At 48.5% G+C, this 25686-nt stretch overlaps 1 protein-coding gene across 3 annotated transcripts in view; it reads right to left on the bottom strand.

The window, feature by feature from the left end:
• Nucleotides 1-25686, bottom strand: part of Mical2 (microtubule associated monooxygenase, calponin and LIM domain containing 2) — a 206505-nt gene that overhangs the window by 148343 nt on the left and 32476 nt on the right. For all 3 annotated transcript variants that reach the window (XM_076846897.2, XM_076846899.2, XM_076846898.2), the window contains exon 3: nt 13649-13988. In XM_076846897.2, the coding sequence (XP_076703012.2) occupies nt 13649-13912 (264 nt within the window). In that variant the 5' untranslated portion in view covers nt 13913-13988. The remainder of the gene's footprint in view (nt 1-13648; nt 13989-25686) is intronic.

The following is a 25686-nucleotide window of genomic DNA, read 5'->3' as shown; positions in this document are numbered from 1 at the left end:
CATGTTTTCTTGGACATGACTCCAATGATCTAGGCAACAAAAGACAAAACGGACAATTGGGCCACAGCGATATTTGAAACTTTTGTGCAGTCAGGCACACCATCCACCAGGCAAAAATGGGAACCCACAGAAGGAGAGAAAATACTTGCAAATAACATATCTGAGGTTAGGAGGTGACTCTACAGAGCATTCTTCAAAGTCAACAACAACAAACACAACCAGATTCAAAAATAGGTAAGAGAGTTGAATACACATTTCTCCATAGAAGACACCTGAATGGACAGCAAGCACGTGAGAAGACGCTCAGCGTCACCGATGATCAGGGAAATGCAAACCCAAGCCACAATGAGGTGTGACCTCGCATCCATTAGGATGGCTAGTACCAAACTAAAACAATAAGTAAGTATCATTGAAGATGTGAAGAAATTTGAACACTTGAGCCCTCTTGGTGGGAATGTAAAGTGATATAGCCACTGTGAAAAACATTATGACAGTTCCCCGAAGTTTTTTAAATAAAATTACACATGACCCAGCAATTCCATTCCTGGATATGTACCTAAATAATCAAAATCAGGGTCTTGAAAAGATGTGAACACTGCCATATTCCTAGCCATCATTCACAAGAGCCAAATGTAGGAAGTAACCTTTGTCTATTGAAGGGCCAATGGATTAACAAAATGTGGTATGTCCATACAATGGAACATTATTCAACCCTAAAAAGGAAGGAAATTCTGACATACGTACAACCTGGCTGAATCTTGAAGATATTATTCTAGTGAAATAAGGCAGTCACAGAAAAGGACAAATATCATATGATTTTACTCGTATGAGGTGCTTACAGTTATCAAATTCATAGAGACAGAAAGTAGGCTGAGGGTTGCCAGGGGCTGGGGAGGAGGAATGGAGAGCTAGTGTTTAACAGGCACAGAGTGCCAGTTTTACAAGATGAAGAAGTTCTGGAGACAGCGGTGATGATGGCGGCACAAAAATATGAATGTACTTATGCCACTTTCGAGTCACCAAAGCCAATAGGATAGTTTCAAGAAGAATGAGACCAACAAAAAGATTCGGGCACTTCAAATGCTTTTCTTATATAAAATCTTTACTCTAGTTCCATGAGATAGTAACTACTACTATTATCTCCATTTCATCAATAAAGAAACAGAGGGTCTAACTAGCACAGAGTCGATAAGGCACGGAGCTGGCATTCAGTGAGAAATCCTATAATAAAACCTCAACTCCTGACAGAGGACTAAACAAAAGACTTTTAATGAATTGGCTCCTGTCTACCCTCCCCACTTTACCTCGCACCCTCTCCCCTTTGCTCATCCCACTCCAGCCCCTCTTGGCTGCCCTGATGCCTCCTACAACTGATCAGGAACTTTCCTGTCTCAGGGCCTTTGCACTTACTGTTCTCTCTGAACACCCGGCTCATTGCCTAGATGCTGCTGCTTCTCATCTCCCAGAAAGGACTTCCCTGACAGCTCATCCAGAATCCACTGGGAAGGACCCCACTCAGGTCCTAGGGACACAGTGATAAAATTGTCTTTTGCATCTCTGTTCTCTCCAGACTAAAAGGAAAGCTTCATGGGTACAAGGGCCCTCTCCACTGTCCCCTCCTCATCTCTGGTGCCTAATATGGAGAAGTGACCCTTAGCAGTCAATACCTAGGAGTGAGCCTGTTCTTGGAGTGTGGTTAGTGCTGCTGTTTCATCAGGACCTTAAATCAGAGTCTCCAGACCTGTCCCGACCTGGCAGTGAGGCCGGTTTCTTCCTGTCCCCAGTCTGCTGGCACGTGGTGAGGGAGCACCTCTGACAGCTCCTCGGACCCAGACAGGGCGCAGGACACAGTGCATTCTTTAGGCCTGAGACGGCCGCTACTCGCAGACAGGAGGGACCCTCGTCTAGCTTCATCTCTCATCCCTGGCATCTCACAGTCACAGCAAAACCTCCCATGGCTTTGCCTCTCGTGCAGAGAAAAGCCAAGCCCTTCCAGGGGTTTCCCCCGACACCCTCTGGCTCCCACCCTCTCTGGGACCTCTCTGGCCACCTGGCCTGGCTCCTTCAGCCACCTGGTCTCCTCACATGCGGAGCCCCTGCTTACTGGTGTCTCTGCACCTGCTGCTGTCCCTCTGCCTAGAATCTCGTTTCCGACAGCCACTTGCTCTTGACTGTGTTGCCCTCAGGACCTCCTAGACAGCTCCCCAGGACACCTCGTGGGGAGCAGCAAGTCACTCCTGCAGGGTGCCCACGCTTACAGGGTGCCCAGGCCTACAGAGTGCCCACGCCTGCAGGGTGCCCACGCCTGCCTCTCACTTTGCATACCCCCAGCACCGACCACAGCTGGCCACGCACACGCAGGTGCCCGTCAGTGTCTGCCTCTCACTGACGTGCACACAGACCCCAAGAGGACAGCAATTTTGTATATCCTCCTATCCCCAGTGCCTGGCATGCAGCAAGACCCCAAAATAATTTTTAGTGAATTAAAAACTATAACAAATTAATTTGGGATGACAATTTTAAAAATAAGAGTTAAAGCCTGGGGTGTAGCTCAGTGGTAGAACACTTGCTTAGCACGCACGAGGCCATGGGTTCCATCCCCAGCACCACAAGTGAGTACATAGTGTAAAAAGAAGAAATAACAGTAAATGTAAACAACGGGCGTTACCTCAGAAAGTAAAAAATGGAATTACCATAGGACGCAGTGATGCCCCTCTAAGGTATATAAGCCAAAGAACTGGAAAAGAGAGTTCAAACTGACACCTGTATCCCAGAGTTCACGGCTGCATTATAGTCTGACAGTGGAAAAGCCAACTGCCTATCAGTGAATGGATAAACATGTGATGTTACATGCAAGAGAATATTATTCGGCCCTAAATAAGGAGACTCTGACATACGTTAGGACATGGATGAACCTTAAAGACATCACGCTAAGTGAACTATGCAGTCGCAAGAGGATGCGCACTGGGAGTCCACTTGTGGGAAGTGCTGAGAGGTGTCAACCTTATTGTCAATCACAGGAAAATGGTGACAGTCAGGGGCGGGGCCTGGGGACGAGTGGGAGTTGTTTGATGATACAGAGTTTCATTTTGGCAAGATGAACAAGGTGCCAAGGATGTATGACCGTAACAGTGACACAACGACGTGGATGCACTGGAGGACACCAAACCACACACTTAAGGATAAATTTCATGTCACATACATATATTATTATTATAATTTAAAGATCCCTCCTACTCAACTCAATTACTGAAATTGGAATAAGCTGAATATGGGAAACTACTTGTCAACAGTAACTTTTATGAAATCTAAACACAAACTAAGTATTTCTGATTAAAATTTAGCATCTGAACTGAGAGGCCCTGCAAGAGGAAAACACACATCAGATTTTGAAGACTTGGTACCAAAAATATAAAATAGATTATAAATAACTTTATAGTTATCACATGCTCAAATGATATTTTGGATATGTTGGGCTAAATGAAATATCTTATTAAATTTGAAAAAAAAAAAAAACAGAGTGAAGTTCTGACCCACACTGTCCCAGAGACGAACCCTGGAGACCTTGTGCTAACTGAAATAAGTCAAACACGAAAAGACAAATACGGTTCCACTTGTGCAGAACATCCAGAATAGGCAACTGACAGAGACAGAAAGGGCTGAGGGTGAGTTTCTATTTGGAGGGATGGAAAACGTTAGAAATAGAAAGTGGTGCTGATTGAATAATACCATGCGTGCTATCAATGTTACTGACGGCACATTTTAAGTTATATGTATTTTACCACAATTTTTAAAAATACACTTGGGATGCAGAAAAAAAAATAATGAACACAAAAGATCATTTTTTTAAAGCTAACAAAGAGCTGATTGATAGACCCTGGGTGGGTGGAAGGACAAGGACCCCTCCCCTGGGTGCGTTCTGAATATCTGGACCTGAAGGAGGTGTCCCAGGTGTGTATCTCAGATCTAGATGACTCTTCCTTAGAGAAAAAGAGTCCTGAGAATAGAATCTTCCATGCAGAATTCTCTGGACAGGTCTTTGGTGATGGCTCGCGACCCTGTATCTACGTGTCGTAGGACTATGGAGAAGGGCAGGGGTCACCCCAGGTTACCTGAAATACGGTACCTGCTGTTAAGGACTCTGAGCAGGCTTGTGACATCACCTTATATATAATACATGAAAGGCCACACACACACGCACACACACACACACACGCACACACACACTACTGTGTTGCTAAGCTATGTTCAGTAGGTTGGGTGTATTAAATACACTTTCCACTTAGGATGATTTCACCTTAGCTATGAGTTCAGAGGGATGCTAACTCTTCACGGGTTGAGCGGCCTCTGTACTATGATATTTACACTTACTCCCCTATGTACATATTCTAGAACTACATACATGTTACGCATGTTTGATTGGTAGATGTTGACACATTAGACAGAAAGCTGAGCTCACAGCTGGACATCCTATATGAACTGAGAATCACAGGGCCTCCCACCCGTATCTTTTGCAAAACTCATTTGCTAAAAGATCAAGTATGAAAAGACCCAAATGCTCAAACCTGCAGGCATCTGGTCCTCAACCTTCAATTTCTTCCTCAACCCTCATTCTGCTTCCTCCCCATTCCTTTCACAGATGTCGATTGCTAATGAACACCTTGCACTCTAAACACCTTCTAAGATTCTGCTTTTGAAGAACTCAGCCTGTGACAAATACCTATTAGGTTTCAGACATTATCCTAGGTGTCGATGAATCAGCAAAGAACGTATTAAACGACCAATCCTTCCCTCATGGAGCTTATATTTGAATGGAATTTCTGGAAACACTTTTGCCTACATGATAAGATGTATGTAGCTAGAGCAGTCCCTTCTACCTTATTCCTATCTTAAAAGCAAATGTGAAGACTGGTGCTGCAGCAGTTACCTTGTAACCATAAAGTGACAAGCATGAGAGGAAAAGCTATGCAGTCCAATTCAACAGTAACTAGCCACATAGAGCTATTGAGCACTTGAACTCTGGCTAGTCTATATTGAGATGAGCTGTAAATCATACACTGTATTTCATGACTTAATATTAAAAATGTGACATGCCTCTGTGACTAGTTTTTATATTTGCAACATGTTGAACTTATAATATTATGGATATGTTAGGTTAAATAAGATATATGATTAAAACTTATTTCATCGTTTCTTTGTATTTTTTACATGTGACTTCTAGAAAATTTTAAATAGTTTATGTGGCTCATATTATGTTTGTATTATACAACACTGGTCTAGAGAATATAATTGCCAAACCTAGAGCCACCATCCTCACCTGATTTCTGGTTAAAAAAATAAAGGTCCCTATTTGTTTTAGGTCAAATTTTTAGTTACTTGCAGCCCAATGCAATCCTTGTTAATGGAGCAGAGGGCAACAACTTAACAGTTGGGCCTGGTGGACTGCCCAGGACCAGCCCTGCAGGCAGGAAGCTGAACTCATTCAGCTGGGGAGGTAGACAGATGTGTTCACACCAAGTGGGAGAACTCCCTGCCATAGAAAAAGCTGGTCTTCAAGACATTATTTTATTGTGGAAAACAAAAAAATCAAAAACAGGAGAGTGAGAGGCCCTAACGGTCAGGGAAGGGAAGCCAGGGTCTGCCTTCTGTGGCGAGCAGAGTGTTAAACTGCCTCATGGCTTCCTTTCGCCCTGCCCAGCGGCACACATTTATTTGGATAATCCTGGCCAGAGATTCCCAGAGGCCTTGTGCAATCCTGGGTGGGCCAGGAATTGCAAGAGGGTTTTTGTTTTTCTCCAAGAAAAAGGAAGCCTGGCTTTCCAGCCTCACAGGCCACTGGCCGACGTCCCAGCCCTCTTGAAAGTTCTACGAGCTGCCAGATGCTAGTCCAGGCCCAGACGAGACTGTGGTCACCATCCCTGCCCCTCAGGGAAGGGTGCTCAGCAAGCAGCACTCAGGGCAAATTTGGGCAGATCTTATGCAAGGAATCAAGGACTGGTGGGTGCCACTGCCTGCAAGCCCACTAGCCGGCCTGGGAACAGCAGGGCTCAGCCAGGACGGCTCCAGAAGGAAGCCCTCGACTGACCAAGTTCACTCCTCTCGCACCTCGCCTGCTGGGCCACTCCCTGTGCTAGCATGGGCTAGACATGGTCCCTGTCCTCAGGCAACCCACAGTCAAGGGGAAAGAGACAGTCACAGTCATCCATGTGGGCACTGACCAGCTGCTAGCCACAGGGCTAAGGAGCTCGCAGGCTCACTGTGCCCCTAGACCCAGGCTGGAGATGGGACAAGAGAAGTGGGAGGAGGTGACACTCTCTGGAGCCGAGTCACAAAGAGAACAATTGAGCCAGACCAGTCTCCTGTTCAGAACAAGTCATACACGGGCTCCATGGCCAGGCCCTAAAAGTGCCCATTAGCTAATGGAACTTTGAAGAAGAATATAATCGCGTCAATGTGATACACACACACACAAGCACTCTCCTTCACCTATAAAGCAAGCTTCTTAATGAAAGCATGCATCTCAAGCCATGTTGTGAAGCACAAAGCACTCTTCAGATCTTGGGTGGTGACAGTAGTCACACATTGCTGTTACGGATGTGGCAACAACCCTTACCGGCCACTGCTGGACTGTTCTTTCCTCAGTGCCCATTCAAGGCTACCCACACAGGCTCCAGGCCTCAGAGAGGATCTGTTGATGCCCACTCATGAGGCCAAGGACAACACTGTGACTGATACCCTCCACTCTCTTCCCCACAGATATCAAAACTCACCCATGCTCAAGTCCCTAATATTAGATGGCACAATATTAGGGGCAACCTTGTGATTCCTGCCTTTTAAAGGACTCTTGGCACTCCCCTGCCCAGTTGGAGGGCGTGTCCACCCAGGGAGAACCCGTCAGTGCCTGGAATTGTTAAACCCAATACGCACCCACGCAGACTCAGAATTCCTACAAGGTGTCTAGAGGAGCTTCCACGCATAGGTGAAGCGGTATGGTTAAGGAAACAGCAGCCCTGTTGACGATGGCATTATGGAAACAGTCCAAGCAGTTAATAAACTGGGACAGAATCACAAAACGGAAAACCATAAAAACCATGAATAAAAGGATAAGAGTGATACACAGTGAAACAAGCTCCACGATATATTTTTGAGTGTAAAAAACTAATGTGCAGAGCAAGCCTAGATAGGTATTTCCCATTAAAGCCGGGCCTGGTGGGGGATCTGCAGTCCCAGCTGCCTAGGAGACTGAAGCAGGAGGCTTGTTTGAATCCCACAGTTCAAGACCAGCCTGGGCAACACATGAGATCCCATCTCAAAGTGGAAAGGGGAACTTATAAACATACACAAACACACACACCCAGAGACCTGGAGGAAGGCTACAGGAAATGGTGCAGGGTTGCCACGAGGGGGAGTGGGGAGTGGAGAAAGAGGCTTCTTTTCACTCTAGATTTTCTTATTCTACTTGAATTACTTTTAATCCTCATTATGCATTTTGTAGGTTTTGTTTTTGCTTTTGTTTTTAAGTAGTGGCTATTGAACTCTGAGACACTCAACCACTGAACCACATCCCCAGACCTATTTTTTATTTTATTTAGAGACAGGGTCTCACTGAGTTGCTTAGCACCTCCTCATTGCTGAGGCTGGCTTTGAACTCAGGATCCTCCTGCCTCAGCCTCCTGAGCTGCAGGACTGCAGGCTGTGCCACTGTGCCCGGCTTTATTTTTTATTTTGAGACAGGGTCTTGCTAAGTTGCTGAGGGTCTCACTAAATTGCTGAGGCTGGCCTTGAACTTGTAATCCTCTTGCCTCAGCCTCCCAAGTATCACTGGGATTACAGGGGTGTGCCACCACACAAGGTGGCATTTCATTTTTAATTAGTTTTTTTGTGTACAAGACAAAAAAAGTAGTCCAGTGTGGGGAGTGGTGATGCACACCTACAATTCCAGCAACTCTGGGGAGGCTGAGGCAGGAAGATGGCGAGTTTAAGCCCAGCCTCAGCAATTTAGCAAGGCTCTCAGCAATTTAGTAAGATTCTGTCTCAAAATTTAAATAAATGTAAAAATTTTTAAAAAACAGCTAAGGATATAGCTTAGTGGTAGAGCACTTGCATAGCATGCACAGGTCCTGGGTTTAACCTCTAGTAACACACACATACTTGCAGTATTCAAAAATACAGTCATTACTGTATCCATGGGGATCTATACCCTCCTCTCTCTTCCCCACAGATACCAAAACTCGTACATGCTCAAGTCCCTAATATTAGATGGCACAGTGTTTGCATATAACCTAGGCACATTTCCTGTATATTTTAATCATCTTGCGATTACTTATGATACCTTAAAAACCATAATGCTATGCAAATAATTGTTATACTGTATTATTTAGGGAATAAAGACAAGGGGGGAAGTGTGTACAGGTTTAGAACAGATGAAATTTTTTTTTCAAGTATTTTTGATCCAGGGTTGGTTGTACCCATGATGTAGAACCCATGGCCACAGAGGGCAGGTTGTATATTCACAAAATGAACCACAGTGAACCTGGATGGGCTACATTCTATGAAGACACCCCAAAATGAGAGTTTTCACCGGAGCTCCTGCAGAATGCCCAGGGCACTCACTTGTGCCAACCCACACACCCCACGGAGCTGCAGAGGCGGAGCAGTTGTGACTCCAGCTCTGTCCGGGGCCAGGCTTGCAAACCTGCCTGATGCAGCGGCGCAGGCTGTCCACCGTCAGGTAAGTGGGCAAACCCAGAGTTCATCTCCCCTTGTTCCTTGAATGCAGAATTCCACACCCCAGAGACCAACCTCTGCTTTATCGGTTGGGACTACAATGGTCCATATTAGGCAACGTGGTACTTGACCTGCTTCGACCAGCGCAGCCTCAGTGGGTGACTTCAGAGGCCAGGAATGTCAGATAGGCTTATCCAGGCCGACAGAGAGCTGCTGTCTTCTACTCCCAGTTTCACCCCTTCCACCCCAACCCCCTCTCGCCCTACCTCTCTGCCTCCTGCTTTGCTAAAAGGCGACTCAGGAGCTACGGGACAAGTGGGGCCATGAGAACTGGTCAGAGGCCCGGCTCCACACTTGGGAGGTGCTGAAGAGGCACAGCTGGGCCAGGTCATGCTCAGGAGCAGAAGGTGTGGAGTGACCCCACAAAATACAGACATGCTCTTCTAGAGAGACAGCACCAGAGTCTTCATTATGTCCAGGAGTCATTTCCGGGGCACTGGTATACAAATGGCTCCTGGTCCCTAAGGATCACCTATGATTACTGAGCAATACTGTGGGAGGTGGTAGCAAGAGCCCTGGGCTGGACAGGTGGGAGCGTCCACTCCAGGAAGGGCTGGGGCTCCTTGATGATGGTCTCCAGGTCCTCGCTTTGACTCGGAGACACCTCTCCTCCCAGCCTGGCACTTAAGAGCTCCTTGTCCCTGGCATCCCCCTCATCCATGCATTCTGCTCTCTGGCTCTCACCCCTCCCCACACCTGCACCCCTGCTTTCCCATTGACACAAGCAATACCCTCCCTAAACTAGACCTCTTTGCTGGTGCTCCTTCAGCTCTGCAAGGCAAAATCCTACTGGTCTGTCAAGCCCCACACACTCCTCCTCTTCCAGGAAGAGTGCCCAGACTACCCCAGTCATGGTTAGTCACTTGTTTTTCTATACTCCCGCACACCGGTGTGCACACCTCTTACAGCACGTACATCATTAACAATAATAATGGCCAGATATTTGCTGATCACTTGTTATGTGGTAGGCAACATCCTGAGCACTTTACATAGATGACCTGATTGAATCCTTACCATAACTAGGAAGCAGAAGGACCATTATTGTCTTCAGAGAATGCCACAGAGATATTAAGTAACCTGCCTGAGGCCACAGAGCTGTTAATTGGCTGTTAGATACTTAGGGCCTGGCACATGTTAGCTACTTAGTGTTGAATAATTATTCATCTCGGGAATTATTAAATCAGTGAATAAATATGGAAATAAGTGCATTTCTGTTTCCATTACAGAAAGCTCATGTGGGAAGTGCTCCTTATGCATCTTATAAACCACCCTTCCTGTCTGATCAGGAGCTAGACACACCTGCTGCTGGATGAATGAACAAAAGAACCTAAGAGCAAGCCAGGGAAGAAAGTCCTAACTGGCTCCAGCTGAGGAGCGTTAGCTTCCTGGGATCCCCTTTTGTCACCTGTCAAATGCAAAGATGGCACATTCTCCTAAGTTCCTCCTAGCACTAAAGGTTCCTATGAAAAATGAAGAAACCGAGATTTTTGTGATATGGCGATCCTACACCCCATGATGTGTCCCAGGTTCTTCTGGGTTGCTTTCTCAGTAACAGCTCCCCGTTGGAGGTGACAGTTGACCCACATGTGACTCAAAGGCAGAGCCAATATCTGTTCTAAAAGAGGGAATCTGACTTGATCCTCGGGTTCACCCCATTCTTATCGAGTCACACCCAAGAAACGTAAATGTGGGTTGTGAACAAGACAGTGTCTGTTTATGTGGGAAGACAGAAGCCAGGGAAAGAATTATTAAGCGCCTGCTGAAACTCTCATAAATAAAAACCAATAATGAACAATGATCTCCAGCTGCATTATGCAATTGCCACCTGCACCATTGCTCCAGAGGCCTCCTAAGTCTTTCTCTTGTCTCCTGGCCCCTCCGTTGGAGCCTTCCTGCTCCGAAAAGATGTTGGTTCCCAGTCTCCCACCACCACTGTTAGCACAGGCACGTGGGTGTGAATGCCAGGGCCTGATAAATGCTTGTGAACTGCTGAAGCACAGATGAACTCCAGATGGTGGAGAGGTGTCCACATGGGTGTGGAGGTAGGGGTCTGGCTGGATTGCATTTATTTCCACAAGACCTGTGGCTAACCAGATGCTTGGCTTTATGCCCCACACCTGCAATATCTGGCTTAGCATTTATGATCAGCCACTGTATGCTAAAGCCCAGCATTTCTTGTTTGGCTAATACTAAGCATCCACCACTACACCAGAGGAAACCTAAATGTGGTGTATAAACCAGGCAGTATCTGTTCATGTGAAGAGACACAGGATCCCTCTTCTAGGGTTTCGGCTCACAAAAAGGCAGATAAGCACTGGCCTTGGAGAGCTGAGCATTAATCACCCACACATGGATCCAATATGGCGGGATTGGACCACGACAGCAGTCACTGTAGAGGACGCCTGTGTTTGTTCTTCACTTCCACATTGTTTGGGACCTGTACCCCCACATCCTCAGGGACCTGCTCCTCCCTCACCTTAATCATGATTCATGAAAGGTCTGCCAATCACAGTGGCCAGTTCCCCTGGCTTTGACCATTATAAAACCAGAGGTGGGCCAATCAAAACCCTCCCTGAGATTTTTTTCAACTCTGAGCTGGAAGATAAAGATTCCAGTCTTTTTGGATCATGAACCTACAAAATATTGAAGCAGAAGCTACCAATGAGGAGGAAAATCTGTCTACCAGGGAGGAGGAAAGGAACCAACCCAGAGCACAACGTTGAGACACAGATGGAAGGAGGGAGGATGGAAATGACTGGGTCTGGGCCATCCTGTCCCATGAGTTAATGATTTCCCGGTGTTGTCTGGTTAGACTGAGCTGGGCTTCTGAAGTGTGCAGCTCAAGTGACCTCACACAGTCACAATCCACCCTCGAGGTGCATTTTCAAATGTATCCCCCACTCTCAGCACCCAGGGTTTTCATGAGACAGACTATCACACATTTGAAATGTCTTTGTTCCTCCTCGTAAGAAAGGCATAAAAATCCCTAGGCAAGAACCACCCTTTACTCAACATCACAGACTCAGAGACTTTTTCTTTCCCTTTGGATCTCAGGTGCCAGCCACAAGAGGTGAGGACTCTGCCACTTCATGCCATCGAAGCCTATAAAACGGGGGCTGGCCAGACAAACCAGGCAACACCCGGCTGGTGATTTTTGAAGAGGACATCTTCATGGTGGCCAACCTTCCACTCATCCCCCTGCTGGCTGACGCCCTGGGGGGACCCACCTTCAGATCTCCAAGGCAGTCCCACAAAGTGCTGGGTGTGGGGGGCGATGATATTTCCTAATAAAACAGGATTCTGAAAACTCCCGAAACTGCACCATGCAGCTGGGCCATTCTTTCTATGGGAGATGTTGAATTTATTTACTGGTTTGTTCAATCTTATCTTAGAGGAGGACTAACGCAAAACTTTTTTTTTTTTTTTAAAGAAAGCTACTTTATACAATGACTGAGAAGGGTAACGCTGAATGCTACAAGTCCCCCTACCCCTTTAACCCTGAAGAGCTGCACCTGAATAGGGAACCATGAAGTTACAACTAGGGAGGGGACCCTGGGTGGAAGTTCAGCCAGGACTTTGGTCCCACCTCTCCTCCCCTTCTATTTCCCTACCACTGCCATGTCTCTGCCTGAGGCTGGAGCGTGGCGGGTACTGCCTGGGTGGCTAGTGTGCCCTGGGCTGTCTGTTTGGTGCCTGCCGCAGCCTGGTGGAATGCTCTTCCTATGCCCTGGACAGTCAGTGCATCCCAGGCTCAGGGGAGCTTGACAGCTGTCTCCCCAGAGCAATGGAAAGCAGCCGTATCCCACGGTGGACTCAACAGCTCCTCCGTCACCAAAACAAAAACACAACAGTGCTGATTGCCATGGAGAGTTCAATCCCCTTGTCCTGGGATTGGCACTGACTGGAATTCCAAGGGCTCTGGCTGAGCTACCTCCTGAGAGGTCTAAATACAGCACATCCAATCTCAACCTAAACACACGGCTTGGATTCGTGCCCAGGGCCGAGAGCCCCCCAGGACCAGCTGGAAAGTCTTGACTTTGAGCTGCCCGTTGGGTGGTGGGCATTTTGGAGATGCCAGAGATGTGATCTGTGGTCAGCCCTGCCTTCACGGATGCAGCCTAAAGCCAAATGATAAAGGATGCAAATATTTGTGGAGGATTAACTATGAGTGCAATCCTGAGCAGAGACATGCATACTAGGAAAGGAGGTAGAGAACGGAGAGGTGTCGGGAAGGAGGGAAAGAAGAGGGCTGAAAAGGAGGTAGGGACCAAAGACCTACTTCTTAGCCAACTCATTAAAAACCAGGGGATCTTTCTAAGGGTTTGCTCCCGGGGAACACATCTGTTTAATTAAGCCTCTGTGTGGAATTTAGGGCTTAAGCCTTGGAATCAAACAGACCCAAGTTGCCTTCTAGTTGTGTGACCTGTATAATTGGCTTCTCCATTTCCACCTCTCTAAAATGGCCCACAGAACTCCTGTAGGTATTCAGTGTGATCATGGATATAAAGTGCCTAGCCCACAGGAGTTGCTGGATCAATAGTGGGTTATCAGAGGTAGCTGTGGTCATGGTAACAGCAGAGGTAAGATAAAAGCAAAGATTTGCTTCACTCCCTCACCTGGCCTTTGGTTTCTCTCCTTTGGGAAAGGACACCAGAAGGGTGGCTGTGGCCACCAGGATAACGTGGAAACTCCTAGCCAGGACAAGCTAAGCACACAGACAAAGGAAACCTTCAGCCGAGCATGACAATACAACATTCATGCCCACATCTGTTCAGAACTTCAAAATAGCAGAAGGGCAGCTGCCTCTTAACTCCCAAATGCCAATCCACCTGTCCCACATCTCCCTGGCGCTCCCCCTTACCTTGGTGTTCATACACGACTTCCCCCGCTTGTACTCTTTGTGGGAGCCTCGCTTGTCCAATTTGTACCACAGGGCTTTGGCCTTCCAGGTGGTCACCTTGGACTTGAGCTTGGAGTAGAAGTTTCTGTGGTCCAGAGGGTCCAGGTCCAAGTGTTGGGTGAGGATGTTGAAGGCCTGCAGGGTCCCTTTGCATGTGGAAGCCTGGACAAAGTTCTCAAAAACCTGCCCGGCCTGGCTCTGCTTCTCGTCCTCATTCTCCCCCATGGTTCAGGAGCCACGTGGAGCAGGGTGCAGACAGGACAGAGGGGATCACCATGAAACACCAGAAGAAGCGTCACACCTGCAAAGGTGGGTGGAGACAGAGGTGAGGTGCATGGGCAGTGGGGGAGAGTGGAGGATGGGCACCAACAGGAAGTGATGAAATTACTTTAAGATACTAAAACACCCATCTTCATTCATTATACGTAGTGCTAAACCTAGACCATCTCTGGAAGGTGTACATCATACCCCCTAACCCAGCAAGGATGCCTTACTGCCAGTCTTTCTCCCCAGTACCCACTCACTCCTCTCCCTGGCTGAAAAGGAACACAGGTTGTGCAAAGTTATATATACCCTGACTCATGTCAACGGTACCTGGTCGATCTTGCTACAAGCCAGATGGCTCTGGAAATAGTGACTGGTGAAGGAGAAAGACAGAAAAAATGCACTAGATTTAATACCACTGAAAACCTACTGTTCTTGGTGCAGCAAGTTGATTGGCTAAGATGAATGCAGCCTAGCCCCATGACATCAGTGAACGGGAAAAACCCCAGAGCACACTCCTCTCCAGGCCTCATGATAGTCCCACCTGTGCTCGGACAGGAAACTTTAAAATCTTTCTTCATTAGTTACCAGAGGGCAGGTGTTTTCCCCCGTACAAGTTATCCATTGCAATTTCTCAAAACTTCCCTCTGTTTCTGAAATCTGCCGGAAGCACACCATCTACCTTAGTCAGAAACACAGGAGACAGAGACACGTGGGCCTCTTCTTTCCAATGGACAAAAGGAGTCTGTGCTTTGTAAGTCCAGGCCGAGCTGGTTGGAACAAGTGCTAAGGCTGATGGAAGGGAAAAATGCAGCGGATGTTCATTCACTTCACAAAAATAGCTCGCCAAGGTTTTGGCATGGACGCTTCTCTCTGCACCACTCCACCCTCAGGCATGCCTTAGAAAAGTCATTGAAGTTTCAAAGGAACAAAAATAAAGTAGAGCTGATTTTCCAAAACACCAGCTATTTTTCTGGAATCCAAAGCTAGTGCGAGGAGGCCAGTGTGGAGGGGCAGGGCCAGGGCTGGACAGTGGTCAAGAGGTCCTACCTTTTGTGGGGTCTGTAAACAAAAAGATTCACCAGAACTGAGCTCTCCAACAGAGCTTTTCACCCCCAGAACATTTCTGCGGGTACATTTGGATCATAGGTTGGCTTATAATTCTAAGAGTGAAACAAAGTGTTCTCACCTTCCCTGATCTCTGACTCATTCATTCAGCAGCTGCTGGAGGCACAGCAGGTGTGCGCCAGGCATCATGCTAGGGGATAGGGATGGAGAGATAAGCAATGCAGGCTCAGGCCTGGCCTGGCAAGAAGACAGAACCACACAGTTGATGACAAGACTATAGACAAGTGCTATGGAATAAGGACAGAGTACTGCGGAGCTGGAGCAGCAGGTGTCTAACAGAGCTCAAGGAGCTCCTATGAATGGGAGGATTTCACTACAAGACTCGGGAGTGACATTCCAGGCAAAGGAGAGACCCTACAGGGGCACGAATCTGGAAAGAGTCGTAAAGTTGCAAAATGACAGTAAGTTCACGGGTTCAGCAATTCAGAGAAGGTGAGTGTGAGAGCATGTCCAGGACAGGTCAAGGAAGTGCCCAGGAGCACCAACCCTGCCCTCCCTTCCAGCCTCCCCTGGGATCTTCCAGTGTGCCTGGCCCTGTGCTCAGCTGAAGGCAGACCAGCACACGCTCCTGGCTGGCTGGCACGCCTCAACCAGGCTCCAGGCCCCACCTGGGGACCCTGGTCCATGCCACTCAACAAGTTCCACAGGCTGGAAGGGCTGGCTCTGCAGTGCTCTGCCTGGCCCAGATGAGACTGGATTCCTTTGTGGATGCTGCCCCAGCTCCTTTAATGTCCACTGAGCTCCCTTGGCACTACTCACATAAACACTGCCACCTTTGGTGTCTTGACTTTCCCCCACATGCCACACTTGCCACCCAGAAAGCATAAACGGAAGTAGGACTCGTTTGCTTTTCTGGGCATAGTCACATTCTCAGGCTCTATCTATCTTTGGAACCACTTCTGTGCCAGCAGGAACAAAGGACGCAGTAGCTGGCTGACAACTCCAAGACCGCCTGCATTCAACTGCTCTCCTGAGGTCCTTTCCAATGATGGCAAGGTGGCTCTGGGGCCTCAGGAGTCTGAGTCCAGAGCTTGGCCTGGCCCTTTACTCCCCACACAGCCTCACATAAGCCACTGAGACTTTGAGCCTCAGTTTCTTCTTGTACAACAGATGGATGATGATCTCCACCTCGATGGTTGCTGTGAAGAGGGAGAAAGAAATGCAGATGTCGGCAGAGCCTGGCCCTGGGAGAGGCTCAGCAGATGTGCTCATGTCTGCTGCATCCATCACGCAGGCAGATTTGTATCTGGGGGATGCAACAGTTTGAAAAAATAAGTTTTGTAAATCAAAACGCTCCCAGTTGCCAGCTCCTCCTTGTCTAAAAGCATGCACTGTTCCGTGCTATCAAGGCAGATCGGCGAGAGGGAGGAGGGAAAGAGAGAGAGAAGGGAAACTGCATGGTAAAGGAAGGAGACCCTCATTGTTATACAAAATTACATATAAGAGGAAGTGAGGGGAAAAGGGGAAAAAAACAAGAGAGAGAAATGAATTACAGTAGATGGGGTAGAGAGAGAAGATGGGAGGAGAGGGGAGAGGAGGGGAGGGGGGATAGTACAGGATAGGAAGGGCAGCAGAATACAACAGACACTAGTATGGCAGTATGTAAAAAAGTGGATGTGGAACCGATGTGAATCTGCAATATGTATACGGGGTAAAAATGGGAGTTCATAATCTGCTTGAATCAAATGTATGAAATATGATATGTCAAGAGCTTTGTAATGTTTTGAACAACTAATAATAAAAAAAAACTAAAAAAAAAAAAACAAAGATTAAAAAAAAAAAAAAGGCAGATCGGACTCCCAGACAATAATTTACAAACTGGAAGAACTCGTCTCCTCCCTCCAAAGAAAAATGCACAACTTAATCTTAGGGCTCTGGTGGAGAAAGAGCCAAAGGTGGTGCTGAGGGCTCCAGGTGGGCGTGGGAGCTCCGGAACCCGCTCTTATCTGGGGCGAGATAAGGGGAAGTGTATGGAGATGGGCGGACAGCAGGAGATAAACGCAGCCTTGGACATGTACCCCACAGCCCGTACCAGGCTCAGACCTGCCTCCCTTGATTTCAAGAGTCAAATCTCAACCTTTAAAATCAGCTTGCCAGTTTAAGGCAGAGACTTTAAAGATGATGCTAACATTCACAGTGGGTGGCTTTCCCCATGGGAAAACAGAACATTTTGAGTCAGGCAAACCTGGGTAGGAATCTGGTCTCAAGTACATACTTTGTGACCCCAGGTGAGTTCTCTCACCTGCCTCAGCCTCAGTTGTCTCATGTGTAAAATGGGAACAATACTATTTGCTTTCTAGGGTGGTAAGGAATAAATGAGATTAGGTATACGATGTATTTAGCTCCTGGCTACTATGTGACAACCTAGCACTCGTTACTATTCTTCAAGTGGCCCAAACACCCTCAACCCAAAAGGAAGGGGAAAAGAGAACATGATTTCTGATAACTTAGCTTAGTTACCTGTGTTCAAACTTGCTTCCTCGCCCTGTGGCTCCAGGCAAGTCATTGAACTGAGTTTTAAGTTCTTCATATGACAAGTGGGGAACCTCACTCAGGGTGGTCTTGGTGAGGAGCTGAACACACACAGGGTGCAGGGTGGTGCCTCTAAGGAACTGGAAAGGGTCGACCTAGCACTCAGGAGGACTCGGGGGTCTGAGCATCAAGCTTTCAGAGAACCAGGGTGTCCTGCCTCTAGTCGGTACCTTTCCCCTGGCCCCCCAGAAGAAGCAGGTCCAGAGTGCATTAGCTCAGAGGACCCTGGGTGGCTAGCTCTGGGTGGACAAGTCTTGTTTATCACCACCCAGCTGCTGCCTTTTCGGAGTTTGACGTGTCTTAGAAATAGAAGCAATTACTTCATTCAGAAGGATGAAAGGTTCTGCATTTTCTGGGAAGAAACAAGATGTGATGCTGTAGTTTCCAAGAATAGGTTTATGTAGTTTCCAAGAATAGGTTTAAAGCAGTTTGGGTTTTGCCAACTGGAGTCCCTTAGTTGTGGTTTTTCTGTTCCCCTGCCTCTGTGACATCATGAGTCACAAAGCTACTCCCTGCCCCCGCCTCTAGCCACTACAAATTAAGACTCATGACCTCAAACTACAGGAGACAGTACTGGTGATGGGCTCAGCCTACGGCATCTGGAGACAAGTTCAGGGTTTTTGCAGAGTCCCTGAGCCCCTCTCAAAGTGAGTGGCAGGTCTCCATACCCCAGTTTTGCCTGTGCAACTCACATTTAGGATCATACTTTCTGCCCACCCCCCCCCCCCGCCGCCAAGTCATCTGCCAAACAACAGCAAACAGTGTGACAAACCTTGGGAAAATTATGGAGTTCTATAAAAACTCAAGGAGGTCTGGAGAGGGACGGACACTAGGCAGAACTTTCCCATGAGGAGGAAAAGCTCAATCCTCAATCCCTTGAGGTACCCAGACAAAATCTGTTTCAAGGTCAATGCAATCTAAGAGCAAAAACCTCTTGCCATTTACACTGCCATGCTGCCCTCATCAACCCTGCCATCTCCCGGGTCTGCCTCACCAAACGGACCATGGGAAGGCTCAGTAATGGAGGGGTGTCCATCCTGCACTTGCAACAGGTGGGGGCTGGGGACTGAAGATCTGGCTCTGAGCCTACATGAGCCCAACCCCTGAGGGGAGGCAGGAGCCAGTCGGGGACTTGGCGATGGCAAATGTGAGTCTGATTCACAGGTGGGGCCTGAAGACCCCATCTTCCCTTCTGGCTTTCCATCTCTCACTAGGAAGCCAACTTGAACCAACAGGAGCAACTGCAGGGTTGGGAAGAGTCTGAAAGGGCCACCCTGGCCTGCCTGTGGTCTCCTTCCGGCCTTCCCTGCACCACCTCCACAGTGGGGAATGCATCGCCTCCTGGGCCACCTGCTCTGTCGGGAAGACAGCCCTAGGAAGTCTTCTTAGTCATCCCCCAGAGAGAAGAGTTCTGTCTCCAAAGGTCTCTACTTCCTAGTCTCAGGCCTGAGATCTCCCACCAGAAGAGAAGCCCTTTCCAGGCAGGCTAAACCTGTGTGTGCTGAAGTCCCTCTAGAAAGGCCCAAAAGAAGGCATGCAGACACCCACCATGAAAGCCCCAACGAGGTCCCAGACTGTAACAAGGGCCCAGACAACCCCTGCCCCCTGTCACCCAGTGCCCATGGCAGGAGCTCTGGAAGAGACCCCAAGTTCACTGCAGGCCCTGGCCTTCTATGCTGCTCCCTCTCTATGACCCTCAGTTTATTTTGCTCCTGCCCTCCCAGTTCTGGCCTCCCACACTCTTCAACAGTGAGTGAACTCCACAGGCCCGGCTTCAAGGGACCCCACACATCCCCACTCCTCTCCTCCATCCACTCCTTCTTGGAACCATTTACAGTGCCAGTCCCTGGGACAACATGAATCAGTCCCCACCCTCTAGGGTCTCGCTGCCTGGACACACCTAGATGCTGACCAGGCACAGTGCCAGAAGGAGGGAAGGCAGCATCTCAGGGCCACTGCCAGCCAGGCCCCTTTGCCTGCCTTACCCAAAGTAGTTCTTGTAACAGACTTGTGGGCTGGTATGTGCGCTTTCTCTCTCAAAAGTATGGGTCTTAAAAATGTAATCTCAGAACTTGCCCATCTCTCTTTTCTGTAATGTATACACATATATCTACACGAATGCATTTTAAAATTTTTCCTCAAGATTTCTACCCATGCTCCATATCTCTGCCCATACTGCTAAGCCTCTCTTTAGGACCTTCTAGGAAAAGAAAGAACTCTGGCCCAGGCATAAGGTAACCTGGGCTTGAGCCCTGGCCTGACCTTCCTACTGCCCTCCTAAGGACACTGATAGGGCTACTGTCAAATTGGAACAGAAACAAACTGACCGGCCCTTTCTGAAGCCACGATGCGCATTGTATCAGCTAAGTTTCATAGTTTCTGGCAGTCTGGGCGTGGAGAGTACAAGTGACAACTGCAGGGCACTTTCTTAAGTTACGGGGTAACCTAACAATAGAGTATTAGGCTGTCCTTCTCTGTATTTCCCAGATTTCCTGCCCAGAGGATGCACAATTTTTACAGCTTGTTGCATTAGACAGGTTTCACATCAAGGAGTCTCCTCTCCCTGATGGTCAGTCCTATCATTAGAAAGTAGGCCTTGTGGGCTGGGGATGTGGCTCAAGTGGTAGCGCGCTCGCCTGGCATACATGGGACGCTGGGTTCGATCCTCGGCACCACATAAAAATAAAGATGTTGTGTCCACCGAAAACTGAAAAATAAATATTAAAAATTCTCTCTCTCTTTTGAAAAAAACAAAAAGAAAGTAGGCCTTGTGCAGACTTCTCGACTCACTCAGACCTGGCAGGACTGGCCTCCTAGGCCTGCATGGCCTCCAACCCCAACCTTGCTATTCTTCTTCAGCAAGAAAAGGGGCATCCTGCCTGAAGCCCTGACACTGAGCCAACTAATAAATTGGCTTAAATTCTAACTAACAGGTCAGGGGCAAGTTCCCTCCCAGCAGCTCTTGTCTCCAGAGCCTAGGAACCTCAGGTCCAGTGTGGCAGGCCCCCTTCCAAAGAACCACACCGTCCCCATGCCGGTGTAGAATGGGGATGAAAGGACCTCCCACACAGCCTTAGCTGTGCCTGCAGGACCCTGCCAGTGACCCCAAGATGGAAACCTGTTTATCTGGCTGATAAAATAGGCCAGTAGACAAAATAACAAAGATTTCACTACCTATGGAAACTTGGCAATTCACTACCTATTTAAACTATGTCTAAAAAATTAGAGAAATCAGTAACTTGATTCAACCACCCACAGCCAGAGTCCTGAGCTACGTCGAGCATGCATTGGGTGCCCAGGAAAACTGTGAACTCACACTTCTAGTTTCCAGGAAGCTCCAGGGAAGTTCTGGTACCAGCTCCTTAGACTTAGTTTCTGGGGCCCACCAAATATCGCCCCTCCTGGAAGAACACTTCTGACCCTGGCTGCTGATGGTCCCTGTACAGTGCTGCTGGCAGATCACAGTCCCTGAATGCAGAAAGCACTCTTTCCTACAGAGAGCAGATTCCCCAAAAGCTCCTTGAAGACAGGTCCAGGTCAGCCCTGGTCTGCGGACTCCCTTTGACTTGAATGAGTGCAAATGACGGTTGTGTAATGGGCAAGCTCCATCCCTCAAAGTCGGGGCTTGGCCTATTTTTTTTATTGACTCATGTCAACTTCAAGGACACTACCTATGAAAGCTTTTGATTCATCAGGAAATACCACTGTCATGCAGGGAAACATTCTCATTTATAACAACAGTGTCCGATCCATCAGCTACCATACTCACTGCTCTTCCACAGGGCACATGGACCTGAGCACATCTCCATCCCAGAACTCCTAATCCACCTTCCAGCCTCCTCCCCTAACCCTACCTCGCCTCCCACCGCAACCCCTCCCCAGTGTTCCCATAGCACCTTGTACTGACCTCAATCATAGCCATTCTAGCATGAAGCCCTGTCTACAGAGCACATGCTAAAGGACTAAAGGAACATATGATCTTGAGAAGATAACTGTGGCCATTCCGTGAGCATCTATGAAGTCTCAGGTAATGTGTTAAAGCTTTATATGGGAAGAAGCAGTTAATCATTATAACAAAGGCATTGTTAGCTGTGAGGCTCATCCTCATTGTTGAAAAAATTAGAGAAGTCAGCAACTTGATTCAACCACCCACAGCCAGAGTCCAGAGGGACACCCCTAACCACCGTTCCTTCCTACACCGCTGCACATGGTGGATGGAGCCAAAGGTATACAAGGACTGCTTTGCACACCGAATCATGGTCTCTGTTCATCAAACTCCAAAATGCCAGAATCTGTAGTCGTGAGACATCAAGCAACATGAAATGAGGACAATAACTAATGCACCAATAAACACTGCTGAGAGGTGACCGTCTAGTCATGGTGGGAGGCAGGGCAGAGACAGGACAGCTGACCCCAGCAAGTTGCTCCTTCCTCCTGGGCCCTTCACTGAAGCTGTGTGAGTCCAGGTGACCAACCTCAGGGTCACGGAACACAAGCAGGAGGGACTTGTGCCACTTGGAGGACTGACTTGTCAGAAGCTCCCTCATGTCCCCTCAGTGGAGAGGCCTTTAGGACCAGAAGTCTGTGAAGCTGTGAGAATATGGGGTTTATCTAGGCAGTAAACATCACCTTAATGAATCCAGTAGGCATTCGTGGTGGGCATGCCAAATTTGGCCTGTGTCACAAGGTATTCCCTCCAACAGGAAGGCTGGTCTCGGAATCGGCCTCTCACTTGAGCACCACCGCTGTACCAACTCTGGCGACAACCTGTCCCGTCACCGTATGCCTAGCTTTCCATGAATACCTCAGGATCCTGGAGACGTTCCTTGGGCCCCAGGAGTAAGCTTGCCCACCCCCCTATTTAGGCACTCCTCGTGCACACCCGATCTTGAACAGACACATCCTTTTCCTAATTTCCCTGGAGACCGGGACAGACAAGCTAGCTCACTCCCTTGCTCTCCCTTCCGGCCTGAGCATTCTGGAAGGCTCCTGTGGTCCTGTGAGCCATGTGATGTGAGGGAAGGAACGTGGCTCTCTGAGTCACGAGCTCTCCTGAGCAAGTCAAGACAGCACAGTGTTCCTGAGGAAAGTGAATGGAGGTGCCTCTCACAGCTCCAGGCTCCCAGACGTGCAGGGTAAGTGGCAGTGGCACAGGGACCAGGAACAGCTACAGGCACACTTTCCCTCGAATCTCTGCCCAGCACTCCCAAAAAGTCATGCCCCAGGAGACCCTCAGTATTTGAGTGGCGCTACTCTTCCTGATTTGCTGAAAGTAGGTGTCAGGAACTTGAATCTTCATAATTAGTCTGACTGTAGAGACGGATGCTGGGGGAGAGGCGGAGAAATCATGGCAAAGTACACTCACACCCTTTCTCACCAATGCCTGTTCATAGTGTGCACAGCACCATGTCAGGAACCTAAGGTGAGCACAGAGCTGACCTCACCCCAAGCCACTGGACACCCAGTGGTGTCTGATGATCTGTCCTCTGAAGGTCCCCCTGGTTTGCAGAACTGTGCCACCAAACTGTATTTTTTACCCCCCAAAAGGATTCATTGTCCAATAATTTCTTTGCGTTTTCCTTACTTGTGAACTAATCAATATGAAGACATCCCCCAAACTGGGCACAGTTTCAACCATAGCGAGATCTGAATTTGCTTTTCCTGGAGGAGACAAAACCATACATCGTACTTTGCTTCCTCCCCTTTGCAGCCCACTCACCCTTCAGTGGCCACAATCTGGTTTCTACTCACACGCCCACCAGGTGTCATGCTCCACGTCATCACCTAGCCCATGGCTAAATGCAGTCACCACTCATTTTTGTTCTTTTAATTTGAATTTTATTTTTTAGTTGTAGATGGACACAATATCTTTACTTTATTTTTTTATGTGGTGCTGAGGATCAAGCCCAGTACTTTGTGCTTGCGAGGAAAGCGCTCAGCCGCTGAGCTACAACCCCAGCCCTGCATTTTTGATCTTTTGAGACTCTTTACCTGCCCTTGAAAGTGAAGATTCCGATCTTCACCCTCCAGGACCTTAGCACCTCCGTGGCTCAACCAGTGTCCTGACAACCCTGAACTGTAGCTCCACGCCCATCTCTCTGCTGCCTTTCACGCCAGGTGTCACCTGTCACCAGACATTTCCCTGCTTTCCCACAGAGACCTCTGCATGTGGTCTATTCAACTTCGCCTGCTCCTGTGCCTCCTCCTGCAGCCCAGCCCCCAGGGACAGCTCCATTGCAAAAGGAGTTCCTATCTCATCCTTGGAGTCCAGCTGTTGGATCTCCTTCCCTCATCTTGCTGAGCCAGCTGGTCACCAAGTCCTGCCTTCCCTGAGGCCCTGTCTACTGGCCTCCCGTGCTTCCTTGGAGGTGCAGGTCTCCCTCTGCTCTCCCTGGACCTCTCAGAGCCTGCTCACCAATGCCTTTCCTGCCTCCAGATTCCCCTTCCTACAACCCCCCCCCCAGCCTAGTGCTCAAACTGCAGCCAGAGACGTCTTTGCATCAAAACACACACTTGGACAGGCCAGTTCCTGTTACAACCCTTTGGCAGCACCCAACAGTTGGCAGGGTGAAGTCTAAACATCTCAGCAGACCAAAACAAAAACTGCCTTCATGGTCCAGCCCCCGCCCATCCCTCCAGCCTGTTCTCCCATCCTCTCCTGGTCCTCAAGACCTACTGAATCATCCCTGGTTCCTTAGTGCACTGTGACCTATCTTGTGCCGGTCCATGTCTAGAAAGCCCAGCCAGGCTCTGGTCACTGGTGAAACCCCAGTTATCTTTACAGCTGAAACCACCATGGCAGGGATTGTCACAGGTCCCAGTTTGGACTCTGGAGTCACGCAGACTGGCTACAAACCCTGACCTACCACTTACTAGGCGTGTGAGCCCATATGAGTTACCTAACCTCTTTGAACCTCAGTTTTCTCATCCATAAAATGGGGATAATGATAGTCCTGTCCCACTGGGTCACTTGAGGATGAAATACAGGGCCGCCTTGCTAGGCAGGGCTCTCAGTTGAATGGTGCTTCTTTGAAGCCTGACTTGTCCTCCCCAGCCCCTCTTCCCACACTGCATCTCAGGAGGTCTGTGTGGTGATTTCCCACACACCATCACACTGATCTACTTACAGGCCTGTCTGCCTCATCAAACTATGAGCCCTCTGAGGTCAGAGGCTGCACCTGTGCCTCTGGCAATGTTAGATGCTCACTAACAACTGCTTGTGGATAAATCAAATCAAGAGCATCACATGAAATTCAGGACCTATGGTGGCTTGGACTGTCACTGTTCATAAAGTCTCAGGGGTCCCTACACCCCTGAACCAGTTCAGACTCCCCTGCCTGGCTCCCTGGGGCTACCCAGCGAGAATAGCCCCCTCTTCTTAGTTAGGTTTGGTTCCCAAAGGTGCTGGGGCTCTGCCAGTGGCTACATCTTCTGGGCCACATCAAGTCTCTTCCTTTCTTCTCCTGCTCAGATCTCACCATCCTCTGAAGCCAAGTCAGCCACATACTCACAGCAGACCTGCTAGGAGCTTCACAGTCTATTCAGGGAATAAAATTCCTGAATTCCCTGCAGTGGAGATAGGCACCAAGACTTGCAGACCCAGAGTGGGAGACACAGTAACTGAGAGCCCAGGAGCAGCTCCTGGGGAGAAGCTGGCCCACAGCTGGGTCTCAAGAGTGAGCTGCAGCCTTCAGGTGGGAAAGCTTCCCGCTCCTTACCCGCCACTCTTTCCCCTGCATTCTTCTAAATTCCTGCAGTCATTGCCAAGAGGCCACAAACCTGGCTGTACAGAAGATTCACCAAGAAACAGCTGAACATTCATCTTCCTCGGCCCACTCCCCAACAGGACTTCTGCAGCCTAAAGTCTAAGAGGAAAGCCAGGTAGCCAGGCATTGTGAGGCACACCTGTAATCCCAGCCACCTGGGAGGCTGAGGCAGGAGGATCACAAGTTCAAAGCCAACCTGGGCAACTTGGGAAGAACCTGTCTCAAAATAAAAATTTTTAAAAAATGGATGGGGATATAGGTCAAAGGTAGAGCATCCCTGGGTTCAATCCCCAGCACCACATGCATGCA

This window comes from Callospermophilus lateralis, chromosome 2, assembly GCF_048772815.1.
Source record: "Callospermophilus lateralis isolate mCalLat2 chromosome 2, mCalLat2.hap1, whole genome shotgun sequence".
NCBI classification, from domain to species: domain Eukaryota; kingdom Metazoa; phylum Chordata; class Mammalia; order Rodentia; family Sciuridae; genus Callospermophilus; species Callospermophilus lateralis.
Note: the sequence above shows the minus strand (reverse complement) of the source record. Positions and strands in the feature narration are given on the sequence as shown.